Source organism: Hylobates moloch, unplaced genomic scaffold (genome assembly GCF_009828535.3).
Source record: "Hylobates moloch isolate HMO894 unplaced genomic scaffold, HMol_V3 SCAFFOLD_29, whole genome shotgun sequence".
NCBI lineage: Eukaryota > Metazoa > Chordata > Mammalia > Primates > Hylobatidae > Hylobates > Hylobates moloch.
In genome coordinates, this window is record NW_026652304.1 from 1,535,952 (window position 1) to 1,553,553 (window position 17,602).

At 41.1% G+C, this 17,602-nt stretch overlaps 1 protein-coding gene across 4 annotated transcripts in view; it reads right to left on the reverse strand.

Moving 5' to 3' along the window:
- The window catches only part of LOC116463211 (estrogen receptor), a 311,141-nt gene that overhangs the window by 11,422 nt on the left and 282,117 nt on the right, over window positions 1-17,602 (reverse strand). The window contains exon 7 of one of the 4 annotated variants that reach the window (XM_058434503.1): window positions 14,716-14,765. The exons of the other annotated variants lie outside the window; for them this stretch is intronic. Within the exon in view, the coding sequence (XP_058290486.1) occupies window positions 14,716-14,765 (50 nt within the window). Of the gene's footprint in view, window positions 1-14,715; window positions 14,766-17,602 lie in introns of those variants that run through there. 4 annotated transcript variants of the gene reach the window in all.

The following is a 17,602-nucleotide window of genomic DNA, read 5'->3' on the forward strand; positions in this document are numbered from 1 at the left end:
TTTTTTTTTTGTATTTTTTAGTAGAGACAGGGTTTCACCATGGTCTCAATCTCCTGACCTCGTGATCTGCCCGCCTCGGCCTCCCAAAGTGCTGGGATTACAAGCGTGAGCCACCGTGCCCAGCCTACAATGACTTTAAGAGGATGATTTATCCATGGATATCTTTCTCCTCCATGCCTGTTCTGCCTTTCTGGCTGGACTGGTTAGAATGGAGATAACTCTTAGGATGACCTTGGAGGCCACCCATTCATGATGGCAGAGCCCTCAACAGCCTGAGTCCCTGAGTGACCACATAAAAGAGGGTTATGATGTTAGGGTGTCAGTTTTGCATCTTTCCTGCTTTCTCTTGTGGGCATTTAGTGCTATAAATTTCCCTCTACACACTGCTTTGAATATGTCCCAGAGATTCTGGTATGTTGTGTCTTTGTTCTTGTTGGTTTCAAAGAACATCTTTATTTCTGCCTTCATTTCATTATGTACCCAATAGTCATTCAGGAGCAGGTTGTTCAGTTTCCATGTAGTTGAGCGGTTTTGAGTGAGTTTCTTAATCCTAAGTTCTAGTTTGATTGCACTGTGGTCTGAGAGACAGTTTGTTATAATTTCTGTTCTTTTACATTTGCTGAGGAGAGCTTTACTTCCAACTATGTGGTCAATTTTGGAATAGGTGTGGCATGGTGCTGAAAAAAATGTATATTCTGTTGATTTGGGGTGGAGAGTTCTGTAGATGTCTATTAGGTCCACTTTGTGCAGAGCTGAGTTCAATTCCTGGATATCCTTGTTAAGTTTCTGTCTTGTTGATCTGTCTAATGTTGACAGTGGGGTGTTAAAATCTCCCATTATTATTGTGTGGGAGTTTAAGTCCCTTTGTAGGTCACTGAGGACTTGCTTTATGAATCTGGGTGCTCCTGTGTTGGGTGCATATATATTTAGGATAGTTAGCTCTTCTTGTTGAATTGATCCCTTTACCAGTATGTAATGGCCTTCTTTGTCTCTTTTGATCTTTGTTGGTTTAAAGTCTGTTTTATCAGAGACTAGGATTGCAACCCCTGCCTTTTTTTGTTTTCCATTTGCTTGATAGATCTTCCTCCATCCCTTTATTTTGAGTCTATGTGTGTCTCTGCATGTGAAATGGGTTTCCTGAATACAGCACACTGATGGGTCTTGACTCCTTATCCAGTTTGCCAGTCTGTGTCTTTTAATTGGAGCATTTAGCCCATTTACATTTAAAGTTAATATTGTTGTGTGTGAATTTGATCCTGTCATTATGATGTTAGTTGGTTATTTTGCTCGTTAGTTGATGCAGTTTCTTCCTAGCCTTGATGGTCTTTACAATTTGGCATGTTTTTGCAGGGGCTGGTACCGGTTGTTCCTTTCCATGTTTAGTGCTTCCTTCAGGAGCTCTTTTAGAGCAGGCCTGGTGGTGACAAAATCACTCAGCATTTGCTTGTCTGTAAAGTATTTTATTTCTCCTTCACTTATGAAGCTTTGTTTGGCTGGATATGAAATTCTGGGTTGAAAATTCTTTTCTTTAAGAATGTTGAATATCGGCCCCCACTCTCTTCTGGCTTGTAGAGTTTCTGCTGAGAGATCAGCTGTTAGTCTGATGGGCTTCCCTTTGTGGGTAACCTGACCTTTCTCTCTGGCTGTCCTTAACATTTTTTCCTTCATTTCAACTTTGGTGAATCTGACAATTAGGTGTCTTGGAGTTGCTCTTCTCAAGGAGTATCTTTGTGGCGTTCTCTGTATTTCCTGAATCTGAATGTTGGCCTGCCTTGCTAGATTGGGGAAGTTCTCCTGGATAATATCTTACAGAGTGTTTTCCAACTTGGTTCCATTCTCCCCGTCATTTTCAGGTACACCAATCAGACGTAGGTTTGGTCTTTTCACATAGTCCCAAATTTCTTGGAGGCTTTGTTCATTTCTTTTTATTCTTTTTTCTCTAAACTTGCCTTCTCACTTCATTTCATTCATTTCATCTTCCATCGCTGATACCCTTTCTTCCAGTTGATCGCATCGGCTACCGAGGCTTCTGCAATCTTCCCGTAGTTCTCGATACTTGGCTTTCAGCTCCATCAGCTCCTTTAAGCCCTTCTCTCCATTGGTTATTCTAGTTATCCATTCGTCTAATTTTTTTTCAAAGTTTTTAACTTCTTTGCTATTGTTTTGAATTTCCTCCCGTAGCTCGGAGTAGTTTGATCGTCTGAAGCCTTCTCCTCTCAACTCGTCAAAGTCATTCTCCGTCCAGCTTTGTTCTATTGCTGGTGAGGAACTGTGTTCCTTTGGAGGAGGAGAGGTGCTCTGGCTTTTAGAGTTTCCAGTTTTTCTGCTCTGTTTTTTCCCCATCTTTTTGGTTTTATCTACTTTTGGTCTTTGATGATGGTGATGTACAGATGGGTTTTTGGTGTGGACGTCCTTTCTGTTTGTTAGTTTTCCTTCTACCAGAGAGGACCCTCAGCTGCAGGTTGAAACACATTCAAAAGCTAGCAGAAGGCTAGAAATAACTAAAATCAGAGCAGAACTGAAGGAAATAGAGACACAAAAAACCCTTCAAAAAATTAACGAATCCAGGAGCTGGTTTTTTGAAAAGATCAACAAAATTGATAGACCGCTAGCAAGACTAATAAAGAGGAAAAGAGAGAAGAATCGAATAGATGCAATAAAAAATGAAAAAGGGGATATCACCACTGATCCCACAGAAATACAATTTACCATCAGAGAATACTACAAACACCTCTATGCAAATAAACTAGAAAATCTAGAAGAAATGGATAAATTCCTCAACAAATACACCCTCCCAAGACTAAACCAGGAAGAAGTTGAATCTCTGAATAGACCAATAACAGGCTCTGAAATTGTGGCAATCATCAATAGCTTACCAACCAAAAAGAGTCCAGGACCTGATGGGTTCACAGCCGAATTCTACCAGAGGTACAAGGAGGAAGTGGTACCATTCCTTCTGAAACTATTCCAATCAATAGAAAAAGAGGGAATCTTCCCTAACACATTTTATGAGGCCAGCATTGTCCTGATACCAAAGCCTGGCAGAGACATAACCAAAAAAGAGAATTTCAGACCAATATCCTTGATGAACATTGATGCAAAAATCCTCAATAAAATACTGGCAAACTGAATCCAGCAGCACATTGAAAAGCTTACACACCATGATCAAGTGGGCTTCATCCCTGGGATGCAAGGCTGGCTCAACATATGCAAATCAATAAATATAATCCAGCATATAAACAGAACCAAAGACAAAAACCACATGATTATCTCAATAGATGCAGAAAAGGCCTTTGACAAAATTCAACAACCTTCATGCTAAAAACTCTCAATAAATTATGTATTGATGGGATGTATCTCAAAATAATAAGAGCTATCTATGACAAACCCACAGCCAATATCATACTGAATGGGCAAAAACTGGAAGCATTCCCTTTGAAAACTGGCACAAGACAGGGATGCCCTCTCTCACCACTCCTATTCAACATAGTGCTGGAAGTTCTGGCCAGGGCAATCAGGCAGGAGAAGGAAATAAAGGGTATTCAATTAGGAAAAGAGGAAGTCAAATTGTCCCTGTTTGCAGATGACATGATTGTATATCTAGAAAACCCCATCGTCTCAGCCCAAAATTTCCTTAAGCTGATTAGCAACTTCAGCAAAGTCTCAGGATACAAAATCAATGTACAAAAATCACAAGCATTCTTGTACACCAATCACAGACAAACACAGAGCCAAATCATGAGTGAACTCCCATTCACAATTGCTTCAAAGAGAATAAAATACCTAGGAATCCAACTTACAAGGGATGTGAAGGACCTCTTCAAGGAGAACTACAAACCACTGCTCAATGAAATAAAAGAAGATACAAACAAATGGAAGAACATTCCATGCCCACGGGTTGGAAGAATCAATATCATGAAAATGGCCATACTGCCCAAGGTAATTTATAGATTCAATGCCATCCCCATCAAGCTACCAATGACTTTCTTCACAGAATTTGAAAAAACTACTTTAAAGTTCATATGGAACCAAAAAAGAGCCTGCATCGCCAAGTCAATCCTAAGCCAAAAGAACAAAGCTGGAGGCATCATGCTACCTGACTTCAAACTATACTACAAGGCTACAGTAACCAAAACAGCATGGTACGGGTACCACAACAGAGACATAGATCAATGGAACAGAATAGAGCCCTCAGAAATAATGCCGCATATCTACAACTATCTGATCTTTGACAAACCTGACAAAAACAAGAAATGGGGAAAGGATTCCCTATTTAATAAATAGTGCTGGGAAAATTGGCTGGCCATATGTAGAAAGCTGAAACTAGATCCCTTCCTTACACCTTATACAAAAATTAATTCAAGACAGATTAAAGACTTACATGTTAGACCTAAAACCATTAAAATCCTACAAGAAAACCTAGGCAATACCATTCAGGACATAGGCGTGGGCAAGGACTTCATGTCTAAAACACCAAAAGCAGTGGCAACAAAAGCCAAAATTGACAAATGGGATCTAATTAAAGAGCTTCTGCACAGCAAAAGAAACTACCATCAGAGTGAACAGACAACCTACAGAATGGGAGAAAATTTTTGCAACCTACTCATCTGACAAAGGGCTAATATCCAGAATCTACAGTGAACTCAAACAAATTTACAAGAAAAAAACAACCCCATCAAACAGTGGGTGAAGGACATGAACAGACACTTGTCAAAAAGAAGACATTTATGCAGCCAAAAAACACATGAAAAAATGCTCATCATCACTGGCCGTCAGAGAAATGCAAATCAAAACCACAATGAGATACCATCTCACACCAGTTAGAATGGCGATCATTAAAAAGTCAGGGAACAACAGGTGCTGGAGAGGATGTGGAGAAATAGGAACACTTTTACACTGTTGGTGGGACTGTAAACTAGTTCAACCATTGTGGAAGTCAGTGTGGTGATTCCTCAGGGATCTAGAACTAGAAATACCATTTGACCCAGCCATCCCATTGCTGGGTATATACCCAAAGGACTATAAATCATGCTACTATAAAGACACATGCAAACATATGTTTATTGCGGCACTATTCACAATAGCAAAGACTTGGAACCAACCCAAATGTCCAACAACGATAGACTGGATTAAGAAAATGTGGCACATATACACCATGGAATACTATGCAGCCATAAAAAATGATGAGTTCATGTCCTTTGTAGGGACATGGATGAAGCTGGAAACCATCATTCTCAGTAAACTATCCCAAGGACAAAAAAACCAAACACCGCATGTTCTCACTCACAGGTGAGAATTGAACAATGAGAACTCATGGACACAGGAAGGGAAACATCACACTCTGGGGACTGTTGTGGGGTGGGGGGAGGGGGGAGGGACAGCTTTAGGAGATATACCTAATGCTAAATGACAAGTTAATGGGTGCAGCAAAACAACATGGCACATGGATACATATGTAACAAACCTGCACATTATGCACATGTATCCTAAAACCTAAAGTATAATAATAAAAAAAAATTATAAGGTACAGACCATATCTAGAAGCTGATTTAAATAAACTTTAAGACAAAAAAAAAAGAGGGTTATGATATTAACGTGTTCATGGATCTAGCATTGTTTAGTAAATAAGAAATAAACTTCTAGGTGTTTGAGCCATTATACATTTTGTAGCCTATTTGTTATAGTAGGTGTCCTACTCTAATGCAAGATGAGAAGTATTTTATGACTTACTGATGGGAAAGTGAATACGTTTGTATAAAGAGGAATAAAGACAGAGGAATGTTTTGTATACCTCCTTTTGTGGCCACTTCCTACATTCTTAAGGCTTCAGTAAACTTTGCAAAGTTACTTAGAAATCATTTCTCTTCCCTAATGCCAAGACTGCCATACTTTGTTATGGAAACCACAATCTAAATTCTAGAACCACCTAGACATCCCCCATCATGCTATCCATTCATTCTGAATACTAACATACTTCACAGCAACCAATTTGTTCAAAGAACTAAGGGGAAAGCCTAAGACACTTGAATGTTTAGTTTGATAAAGCCCTCAATATTAAAGCCCTCAACATTACTGAAGACTTCAAAGAGATTGCTCTATGGCATAGAGGAACTAACTTCTCATTGTGTGAGTTGAATAAAGAGATGATTGCTTTGGGAAATACTTGTTCATAGATAGGACACTTCCATCCTTCTACTGATTGTGTAATTGTTTACCTGAAAGGTGAAGAGCCTGCTCATAACCCAATCCTTGAGCAAATGTGTATTGTTAGACTAGTGCGTATAATACCATACACTCATCAAAGTCCTCTCTAAGAGGTCTCAAAGAGAGATGACAGTGAAGATGAGTGTTTTTGCTGGAACCCAGCAAGGGAACATGGCAGCTCTATTCATTTGGTATTGCTATGTACCCACTTGGCACAGATGACTACATAACCAATCATATGCCTCTGATTCAGTGACATTTTTCAACTTGGTATAATTTTTTCGTGACATCTACTAGATGTTCTAGAAAGTAAATACTTGGTGCATCAACACATTCATAGTGAAACTGATGAACTGGTTCAGTTGACTTAAGAAAAAAATCTTAAACGTGCACTTTTTAAAAAGAATTTAATGTCTCACCTTTAAATACAAAGTCCCAGTTTTTAATTTTTGTAAGAAATATTATATTTATTTAAATATTAATTATTAATAATAAAATAAATATTATTTATTTAAATAAATATTAAGCATTTAAATACATTTTGTAATAAATATAGCCTTTGTAATAAAATATTATAGCCTAATACCTTTTAGGATTAAGCCATTACGGGTCTATATTTTCCTTAGGAGCCTTCTTTTTTTTTTTTTTTTGAGACGGAGTCTCGCTCTGTCGCCCAGGCTGGAGTGCAGTGGCGCAATCTCGGCTCACTGCAAGCTCCGCCTCCCAGGTTCATGCCATTCTCCTGCCTCAGCCTCTCCAAGTGGCTGGGACTACAGGCGCCCGCCACCACGCCCGGCTAATTTTTTTTTTGTATTTTTAGTAGAGACGGGGTTTCACCGTGGTCTCGATCTCCTGACCTCATGATCCGCCCGCCTCGGCCTCCCAAAGTGCTGGGATTACAAGCGTGAGCCACCACGCCCGGCCAGGAGCCTTCTTTTCATTAGTTGTATCTGTAGTATATTTTAAAACATTCAGGGTTCTAGATTTCCTACTCCACAGTCAGTTACTATCTTCCCAAGGTCAGAAAGGAGATGATATAAAGACACATTTGGAAAATGCACAGTCCATCTATTGCAGAGGAGTTTGCAGAAGGTTCCATGTGGAACTTCTAGTCCCACTGGGGTGACCTAGTCTCAGAGGCTTTGAGGGTTTCCTTTTTTCCTAGAAAAGGCAGATCAAAACATCCTGGATACATTTGTTTCCCTGGATCCTACCTTTTCTTGCCTGGTATTTCAACAATAATTAAGCCACAATGCAGAGCAGGAAGCCACTCTTGCACACTGGGGAAGACTGTTTTCCAAGGATGACCACACCAATATCTCCTATCCACAAGCCTTTCTACGAGGTGTTCTTGGCACTCTTCCCATGGAGATATGGGATCTGGGCCCTCTCCCTTGAAACTGAGTGGACTCATGACTCACTTGTAATCAACAGAATGGGCTGGAAGTGACACATTACCACTTCTAAGTGCATGTCATAGAAGGCTATGAAACTTTTCTTTTTGTCAGCTGGGACACTTGCTTCTGGAGCCCTCGCCACTTTGTGAGAGGTCTAGTGTCCTATGCTGGGATATCAGACAGGTCTCCCAGTTGACAGCTCCAGCTGACATCTCAGCCAACAGCCAACATCAATTGCTAGCCTATGAATAAAGATGCCTCAAGGTGGCTCCAGCCCATAACTCTCAAATTACTCCTGGTTGACGACTCTCCCCATCCAAGACTTCAGACATTGTGAACATGAGACAAGCCATTCCCTCGTGTCTTATCCAAATTTATGATCCGTAGAGTCCAAACTTTTTTTTTCTAGCTGTTAAATTTGGCAGTCAGCAGCAGTGACCAGAACACACCTGGACACCTTTTTTTCTTTTTCTTTTTCTCTTTTTAGAAAGAGAGACAGGGTCTTGCTCTGTCACCCAGGCTGGAGAGCAATGGTGCGATCATGGCTCACTGCAGCCTCAAACTCCTGCGCTCAAGCAATCCTCCCACCTCAGCCTCTCAAGTAGCTGGGTCTATAGGCACACACCACCATGCCCAGCTATACCTAGACATCTATGCCAGACACTTCAGGAGGAAAGTGATCCAGAAGAGGAAGATAGGAGATGATTTGACTCCTGACCTGATACACCAAGAGGTGGAATAGAATTTCAATGCTTCCTGCCCCATGTTATAAACTCCGCCTGCCAATGCTCTGGCCTAGCTCTCATCCATGCGGTCAGCGGTAAGGACTTCAGTGCATCCTATCAGCTATGGTGTGCAGTTAATGGTTTTCAGAGGAAACCTTTAGTCTGATCACCACCAAGGTGATTATCAAAACACATGGATCATCCCCTAACTGGTAAAGATCTGTACTCCGGTTTCTCACCATGGAATAAATGACTTTGAATTGTCAGTTGCACAATCCTTGCCAAAGTCCTACTTGTGAGAAATAGACTTTGTAGAACTTTGTCTGAAAAAGAGTTTTCATGTTGAATAACTCGTCTATTTTTTTTTCAATTAAAAGCCTGTGAACCTTATAATAAAATGTGTTTTTTGTTTTGGCCAGGCAAAGGAAATTTAGAGCCAAACTTGCAGTCCATCCTGGGAACTGTAAAGATATACTTCTGTGTGTGTGTATTAGTTCATTTTCATGCTGCTGATAAAGACATACCCGAGACTGGGAAGAAAAAGAGGTTTAATTGGACTTACAGTTCCACATGGCTGAGAGGCCTTAGAATCGTGGCAGGAGGTGAAAGGCACTTCTTTTTTTCTTTTTTTTTTTATTATAATTTAAGTTCTAGGGTACATGTGCACAACGTGCAAGTTTGTTACATAGGTATATATGTGCCATGTTGGTTTGCTGCACCCATCAACTCATCATTTACATTAGGTATTTCTCCTAATGCTATCCCTCCCCAGCCCCCCAACCCCTGACAGGCCCCGGTGTGTGATGTTCCTTGCACTGTGTCCATGAGTTCTCATTGTTCAACTCCCACCTATGAGTGAGAACATGCAGTGTTTGGTTTTATGTCCTCATGATAGTTTGCTTAGAATGATGGTTTCCAGCTTCATCCACATCCCTGCAAAGGACATGAATTCATCCTTTTTTATGGCTGCATAGTATTCCATGGTGTATATGTGCCACATTTTCTTTATCCAGTCTATTATTGATGGACATTTGGGTTGGTTCCAATCTTTGGTATTGTGAATAGTGCTGCAATAAACATACGTGTGCATGTGTCTTTATAGTAGCATGATTTATAATCCTTTGGGTATATATCCACTAATGAGATCACTAGGTCAAATGGTATTTCTAGTTCTAGATCCTTGAGGAATCGCCACACTGTCTTCCACAATGGTTGAACTAGTTTACAGTGCCACCAACAGTGTAAAGGTGTTCCTATTTCTCCACATCCTCTCCAGCATCTGTTGTTTGCTGACTTTTTAATGATCACCATTCTATCTGGCGTGAGATGGTATCTCATTGTGGTTTTGATTTGCATTTCTCTGATGACCAGTGATGATGAGCATTTTTTCATATGTCTGTTGGCTGCATAAATGTCTTGAGAGGTGTCTGTTCATATCTTTGCCCACTTTTTTGATGGGTTTGTTTTTTTCTTGTAAATTTGTTTAAGTTCTTTGTAGATTCTACAAAGATATTAGCCCTTTGTCAGATGGGTGGATTGCAAAAATTTTTTCCCACTCTGTAGGTTGCCTGTTCACTCTGATGATAGTTTCCTTTGCTATGTAGAAACTCTTTAGTTTAATTAGATTCAATTTGTCTGTTTTGTCTTTTGTTGCCATTGCTTTTGGTGTTTTAGTCATAAAGTCTTTGCCCATGCCTATGTCCTGAATGGTATTGTGTAGGTTTTCTTCTAGGTGTTAGGTCTTACATTTAAGTCTTTAATCTTTCTTGAGCAAATTTTTGTATAAGGTGTAAGGAAGGGATCCAGTTTCAGCTTTCTACATATGGCTAGCCAGTTTTCCCAGCATCATTTATTAAATAGGGAATCCTTTCCCCATTGCTTGTTTTTGTCAGGTTTGTCAAAGATCAGATGGTTGCAGATGTGTGGTGTTATTTCTGAGGCCTCTGTTCTGTTCCATTGGTCTATATATCTGTTTTGGTATCAGTACCATGCTGTTTTACTTACTGTAGCCTTGTAGTATGGTTTGAAGTCAGGTAGCATGATGCCTCCAGCTTTGTTCTTTTTGCTTAGGATTGTCTTGGCTATGCAGGCTCTTTTTTGGTTCCATGTGAGCTTTAAAGTAGCTTTTTCCATGTCTGTGAAGAAAGTCAATGGTAGCTTGATGGGGATAGCATTGAATCTATAAATTACAGTATGACCATTTTCACGATATTGATTCTTCCTATCCATGAGCATGGAATGTTCTTCCATTTGTTTGTGTCCTCTTTTATTTCATTGAGCAGTGGTTCGTAGTTCTCCTTGAAGAGGTCCTTCACATCCCTTGTAAGTTGGATTCCTAGGTATTTTATTCTCTTTGTAGTAATTGTGAATGGGAGTTCACTCATGATTTGGCTCTCTGCCTATTATTGGTGTACAGGAATGCCTGTGATTTTTGCACATTGATTTTGTATCCTGAGACTTTGCTGAAGTTGCTTATCAGCTTGAGGAGATTCTGGGCTGAGACGATGGGGTTTTCTAAATATACAATCGTGTCATCTGCAAACAGAGACAATTTGACTTCCTCTTTTCCTAATTGGATACGCTTTATTTCTTTCTCTTGCCTGATTGCCCTAGCCAGAACTTCCAACACTATGTTGAATAGGAGTGGTGAGAGAGGGCGTTCTTATCTTGTGCTGGTTTTCAAATGGAATGCTTCCAGGTTTTGCCCATTCAGTATGATATTGGCTGTGGGTTTGTCATAAATAGCTCTTATTATTTTGAGGTACGTTCCATCAATACCTAATTTATTTAGAGTTTTTAGCATGAAAGGCTGTTGAATTTTGTCAAAGGCCTTTTCTGCATCTATTGAGATAATCATGTGGTTTTTGTCTTGGTTCTGTTTATGTGATGGGTTACATTTATTTATTTGCATATGTTGAACCAGTCTTGCATCCCAGGAATGAAGCTGACTTGGTTTTGGTGGATAAGCTTTTTGATGTGCTGCTGGATTTGGTTTGCCAGTATTTTATTGAGGATTTTCACATCGATGTTCATCAGGGATATTAGCCTAAAATTCTCTTTTTTTGTTGTGTCTCTGCCAGGTTTTGGTATCAGGATGATGCTGGCCTCATAAAATGAGTTAGGGAGGATTCCCTCTTTTTCTATTGATTGGAATAGTTACAGAAGGAATGGTACCAGCTCCTCTTTGTACCTCTGGTAGAATTCGACTGTGAATCCATCTGGTCCTGGACATTTTTGGTTGGTAGGCTATTAATTATTGCCTCAATTTCAGAACCTGTTATTGGTCTCTTCAGAGATTCAACTTCTTCCTGGTTTAGTCTTCGGAGGTTGTATGTGTCCAGGAATTTATCCATTTCTTCTAGATTTTCTAGTTTATTTGCACAGAGGTGTTTACAGTATTCTCTGATGGTAGTTTGTATTTCTGTGGGATCGGTGGTGATATCCCCTTATCATTTTTTATTGCATCTATTTGATTCTTCTCTCTTTTCTTCTTTATTAGTCTTGCTAGCGGTCTATCAATTTTGTTGATCTTTTCAAAAAACCAGCTCCTGGATTCATTGATTTTTTGAAGGGTTTTCTGTGTCTGTCTCCATCAGTTCTGTTCTGATCTCAGTTATTTCTTGCCTTCTGCTTGCTTTTGAATTTGTTTGCTCTTGCTTCTCTAGTTATTTTAATTGTGATGTTAGGGTGTCGATTTTAGATCTTTCTTGCTTTCTCTTGTGGGCATTTAGTGCTATAAATTTCCCTCTACACACTGCTTTAAATGTGTCCCAGAGATTCTGGTACATTGTGTCTTTGTTCTCATTGGTTTCAAAGAACATCTTTATTTCTGCCTTCATTTTGTTATTTACCCAGTAGTCATTCAGGAGTAGGTTGTTCAGTTTCCATGTAGTTGTGTGGATTTGAGTGAGTTTCTTAATCCTGAGTTCTAGTTTGATTGCACTGTGGTCTGAGAGACAGTATGTTGTGATTTCTGTTCTTTTACATTTGCTGAGGAGTGTTTTACTTCCAATTACGTGGTCAATTTTAAAATAAGTGCAATGTGGTGCTGAGAAGAATGTATATTCTGTTGATTAGGGGTGGAGAGTTCTGTAGATGTCTATTGGGTCTGCTTGGTCTAGAGGTGAGTTCAAGTCCTGGATATCCTTGTTAACCTTCTGTCTCATTGATCTGTTTAATATTGACAGTGGGGTGTCTCCCAGTCTCCCATTATTATTGTGTGGGACTCTAAGTCTCTTCGTAGGTCTCTAAGGACTTGCTTTATGAATCTGGGTGCTCCTGTACTGGGTGCATATATATTTAGGGTAGTTAGCTCTTCTTGTTGTGGCCGTCTTTGTCTCTTTTGATCTTTGTTGGTTTAAATTCTGTTTTATCAGAGACTGGGATTGCAACCCCTGCTTTTTTTTTTTTCTTTCCATTTGCTCGGTAGATCTTCCTTCATCCCTTTATTTTGAGCCTATGTGCATCTTTGCACGTGAGATGGGTCTCCTGAATACAGCACAGTCTTTTTATCCAATTTGCCAGTCTGTGTCTTTTAATTGGAGCATTTAGCCCATTTACATTTAAGGTTAATATTGTTATGTTTGAATTTGATCCTGTCATTATGATGTTAGCTGGCTATTTTGCCCATTAATTGATGCAGTTTCTTCATAGTGTTGATGGTCTTTACAATTTGGAATATTTTTGCAGTGGCTGGTACTGATTGTTCCTTGCCATGTTTAGTGCTTCCTTCAAGAGCTCTTGTAAGGCAGGCCTGGTGGTGACAAAACCTCTCAGCATTTGCTTGTCTGTAAAGGATTTTATTTCTCCTTCACTTATGAAGCTTAGTTTGGCTGGATATGAGATTCTGGGTTGAAAATTCTTTTTTTTTTTTAAGAATTTTAAAGAATGTTGAATATTGGCCCCCACTCTCTTCCGGCTCATAGGGTTTCTGCTGAGAGATCCCGTTAGTCTGATGGGCTTCCCTTTGTAGGTAACCCGACTTTTCTCTCTGGCTGCCCTTAACATTTTTTCCTTCATTTCATACTTGTTTAATCTGAAAATTATGTGTCTTGGGGTTGCTCTTCTTGAGGAGTATCTTTGTGGTGTTCTCTGTATTTCCTGAATTTGAATGTTGGCCTGCCTTGCTAGGTTGGGGAAGTTGTCCTGGATAATATCCTGAAGAGTGTTTTCTAACTTGGTTCCATTCTCCCCATCACTTTCCAGTACACCAATCAAACATATATTTGTTTTTCTCACATAGTCCCATATTTCTTGGAGGCTTTGTTCGTTTCTTTTCACTCTTTTTTTCTCTCATCTTGTCTTCTCACTTTATTTCATTAATTTGATCTTCAATCACTGATATCCTTTCTTCCACTTGATCAAATCAGCTACTGAAGCTTGTGCATACATCACGAAGTTCTCATGCTGTGGTTTTCAGCTCCATCAGGTCATTTAAGGTCTTCTCTACACTGGTTATTCTAGTTAGCCATTCATCTAACCTTTTTTCAAGGTTTTTAGCCTCCTTGCGATGGGTCAGAACATGCTCCTTTAGCTTGGAGAAGTTTGTTATTACTGACCTTCTGAAGCCTACTTCTGTCAATTCATCAAACTCATTCTCCATCCAGTTTTGTTCCCTTGCTGGTGAGGAGCTGCGATCCTTTGGAGGAGAAGAGGCACTCTGGTTTTTGGAATTTTCCACTTTTCTGCTCTAGTTTCTCCCCATCTTTGTGGTTTTATCTACCTTTGGTCTTTGATGTTGGTGACCTACAGATGGGGTTTTGGTGTGGATGTCCTTTTTGTTGATGTTGATGCTATTCCTTTCTGTTTGTTAGTTTTCCTTCTAACCGTCAGGCCCCTCAGCTGCAGGTCTGTTGGAGTTTGCTGGAGGTCCACCCCAGACCCTGTTTGCCTGGGTATCACCAGCGGAGGCTGCAGAACAACAAATATTGCTGCCTGATCCCTCCTCTGGAAGCTTCATCCCAGAGGGCACCTGTCTGTTTGAAGTGTCTGTCGGCCCCTATTGGGAGGTGTCTCCCAGTCAGTCTACATGGGGGTCAGGGACCTGCTTGAGGTGGCGGTCTCTTGGTTCTTGGAGCTCGAACACTGTGCTGAGAGAACCACTGCTCTCTTCAGAGCTGTCAGACAGGGATGTTTAAGTCTGCAGAAGCTGTCTGCTGCCTTTTGTTCTGCTATGTGCTGCCCCCAGAGGTGGAATCTAGAGAGGCAGCGGGCCTTGCTGAGCTGAGGTGGGCTCTGCCCAGTTCAAGCTTCCCTGTTGCTTTGTTTACACTGTGAGCTACTCAAGCTTCTTCAGTGGCAGACGACCCTCCCCCACGTCAAGCAGCAGCATTGCAGGTTGATCTCAGACTGCTGTGCTAGCAGTGAGCGAGGCTCCATGGGCGTGGGACCTACTGAGCCAGGCAAGGGAGGGTATCTCCTGGTCTTTCAGTTGTCAAGACTGTGGGGAAAAGTGCAGTATTTTGTCAGGAGTGTACCATTTCTCCAAGTACAGTCTGTCACGGCTTCCCTTGTCTAGGAAAGGGAAATTCCCTGACCCCTTGCACTTTGTGGGTGAGGCGACACCCCACCCCGCTTCGGCTCACCCTCTGTGGGCTGCACCCACTGTCCAACCAGTCCCAGTGAGATGAACCAGGTGCCTCAGTTGGAAATGCAGAAATCACCTGCCTTCTGCTTTGATCTCGCTGGGAGCTACAGACCAGAGCTGTTCCTATTCAGCCATCTTGGAAGCAACCAAAAGATTGATTTTTTTTTTTAAGATTGATTTTTAAATGGAAAAAAATATGTTTTCCTGACAGAGTATAAAAATATAAAAGAGTATCTAACCCACTGCAAAGAGAGGTCTTATGAAATTCAAGGGGTGAATCCTGGCTTTCTGTGAAAAGAAAGGCCATCTTGGTCAAAGTAAACATAGGCACTTGCAGTCCATATCGTCAGAAGAAGGATAGCCTGCTGGTCCAGCAAGCATACTTCTTCCTTATGCTCATGAAAGGCACTTCTTACATGGCAGCAGCAAGAGAAAATGAGGAAGATGCAAAAGCAGAAACCCTGATAAAACCATGAGATCTCATGAGACTTACTCACTACCACAAGAACAGTATAGGGGAAACTGGCCTCATAATTCAAATTGTTTCCCACCAGGTCCCTCTCACGACACTTTGGAATTATGGGAGTATAATTCAAGATGAGATTTGGGTGGGGACACAGAGCCAAACCATAACATTCCACCCCTGGCCCCTCCAAATCTCATGTCCTCCCATTTCAAAAGCAATCATGCCTTCCCAACAGTCCCCCAAAGTCTTAACTCATTTCAGAATTAACCAAAAGTCCACAGTCCAAAGTCTCATCTCAGACAAGGCAAGTCCCTTTTGCCTATGAGCCTGTAAAATCAAAATCAAGCTAGTTACTTCTTAGATACAATGGGGGTTTAGGCATTGGGTAAATACAGCAGTTCCAAATGGGAGAAATTGGCCAAAACAAAGGGGTTACAGGGCCCATGCAAGTCTAAAATCCACCAGGGAAGTCAAATTCTAAAGCTTCAAAATACCTCCTTTGACTGAATGTCTCACATCCAGGTCATGCTGATGCAGCTCTGCCCTTGTGGCTTTATAGGGTATAGCCACCACCACCTCCAACCCTGACTGCTTTCACAGGCTGGTGTTGAGTGTCTGTGGCTTTTCCAGGCACATGGTGCAAGCTGTCAGTGGATCTACCATTGTGGGGTCTGGAGGACAGTGGTCCTCCTCTCACAGCTCCACTAGGCGGTGCCCCATTGGAGACTCTGTGTGGGGGTTCCAACCCCACATTTCCCTTCCTCATTGCCCTAGCAGAGGCTCTCCATGAGGGCCCCGCCCCTGCAGCAAATGTTTGCCTGGGTATCCAGGCATTTCCACGTATCTTCTGAAATATAAGTGGAGGTTCCCAAACCTCAATTCTTAACTTCTGTGTACACACAGGCTTAACACCACATGAAAGCTGCCAAGGTTTGGGGCTTGCACCCTCTGAAACCGTGGGCTGAGCTGTACCTCAGCCCCTTTTAGCAATAGCTGGAGTGGCTGAGATGCAGGGCACCAAGTTCCTAGGCTGCACACAGGATGGGGACCCAGGATGGGGACTGGCCCACATGACTGTTTTTTTTCCTCCTAGGCTTCTGGGTCTGTGATGGGAGGGGCTGCCATGAAGACCTATGACATGCTCTGGAGACATTTCCCCCATTGTCTTGGGGATTAACATTTGGCTCCTTGTTACTTATGCAAATTTCTGCAGCCAGCTTGAATTTCTCCTCAAAAAAAAATGGGTTTTTCTTTTCTATTGCATTGTCAGGCTGCAAATTTTCTGAACTTTTATGCCGTTTCTCTTTTAAAACAGAATGCTTTTAACAACACCCAAGTCACCTTTTGAATGTTTTGCTGCTTAGAAATTTCTTTTACCAGATACCCCAAATCATTTCTCTCAAGTTCAAAGTTCCACAAATCTCTACAGCAGGGGCAAAATGCCACCAGTCTCTTTGCTAAGACATAACAAGAGTCACCTTTGCTCCACTTCCCAACAGTTTCTTCATCCCCATCTGAGACCACCTCAGCCTGGACCTTATTGTTTTTATCACTATCAGCATTCTTGTCAAGGCCATTCAACAAGTCTCTAGGAAGTTTCAAACTTTCCCACATTTCCTGTCTTCTTTTGAGCCCTCCAAACTGCTCCAACCTCTCCCTGATATCCAGTTCCAAGATTGCTTCCACATTTTTGGCTATCTTTTCAGCAACACCCCACTCCTCATACCAATTTACTGTATTAGTCTGTTTTCGTGCTGCTGATAAAGACATACCCGAGACTGGGAAGAAAAAGAGGTTTAATTGGATTTACAGTTCCACATGGCTGGGGAGGGCTCAGAATCATGGTGGGAGGCGAAAGGCACTTCTTACATGGTGGTGGCAAGAGAAAAAATGAGGAAGATATAAAAGTGGAAACCCCTGATAAAACCATCAGATCTCATGAGACTTATTCACTACAATAAGAACAGTATGGAAGAAACCACTCCCATGATTCAAATGATCTCCCACTGGGTCCCTCCCACAACACATGGAAATTATGGGAGTAAAATTCAAGATGAAATTTGGGTGGGGACACAGAGCCAAACCATATCAGTGTGCTAATCTGTCTCCTGGATTTATTATTTTCTTCAGATTATCCTCAATTTATAATGATTGTGTCAAATATTGGTTTACCCCTTTACACTGCATAAAATTTGGTAAGGCATTTCAAATCCTTTGTGGAATA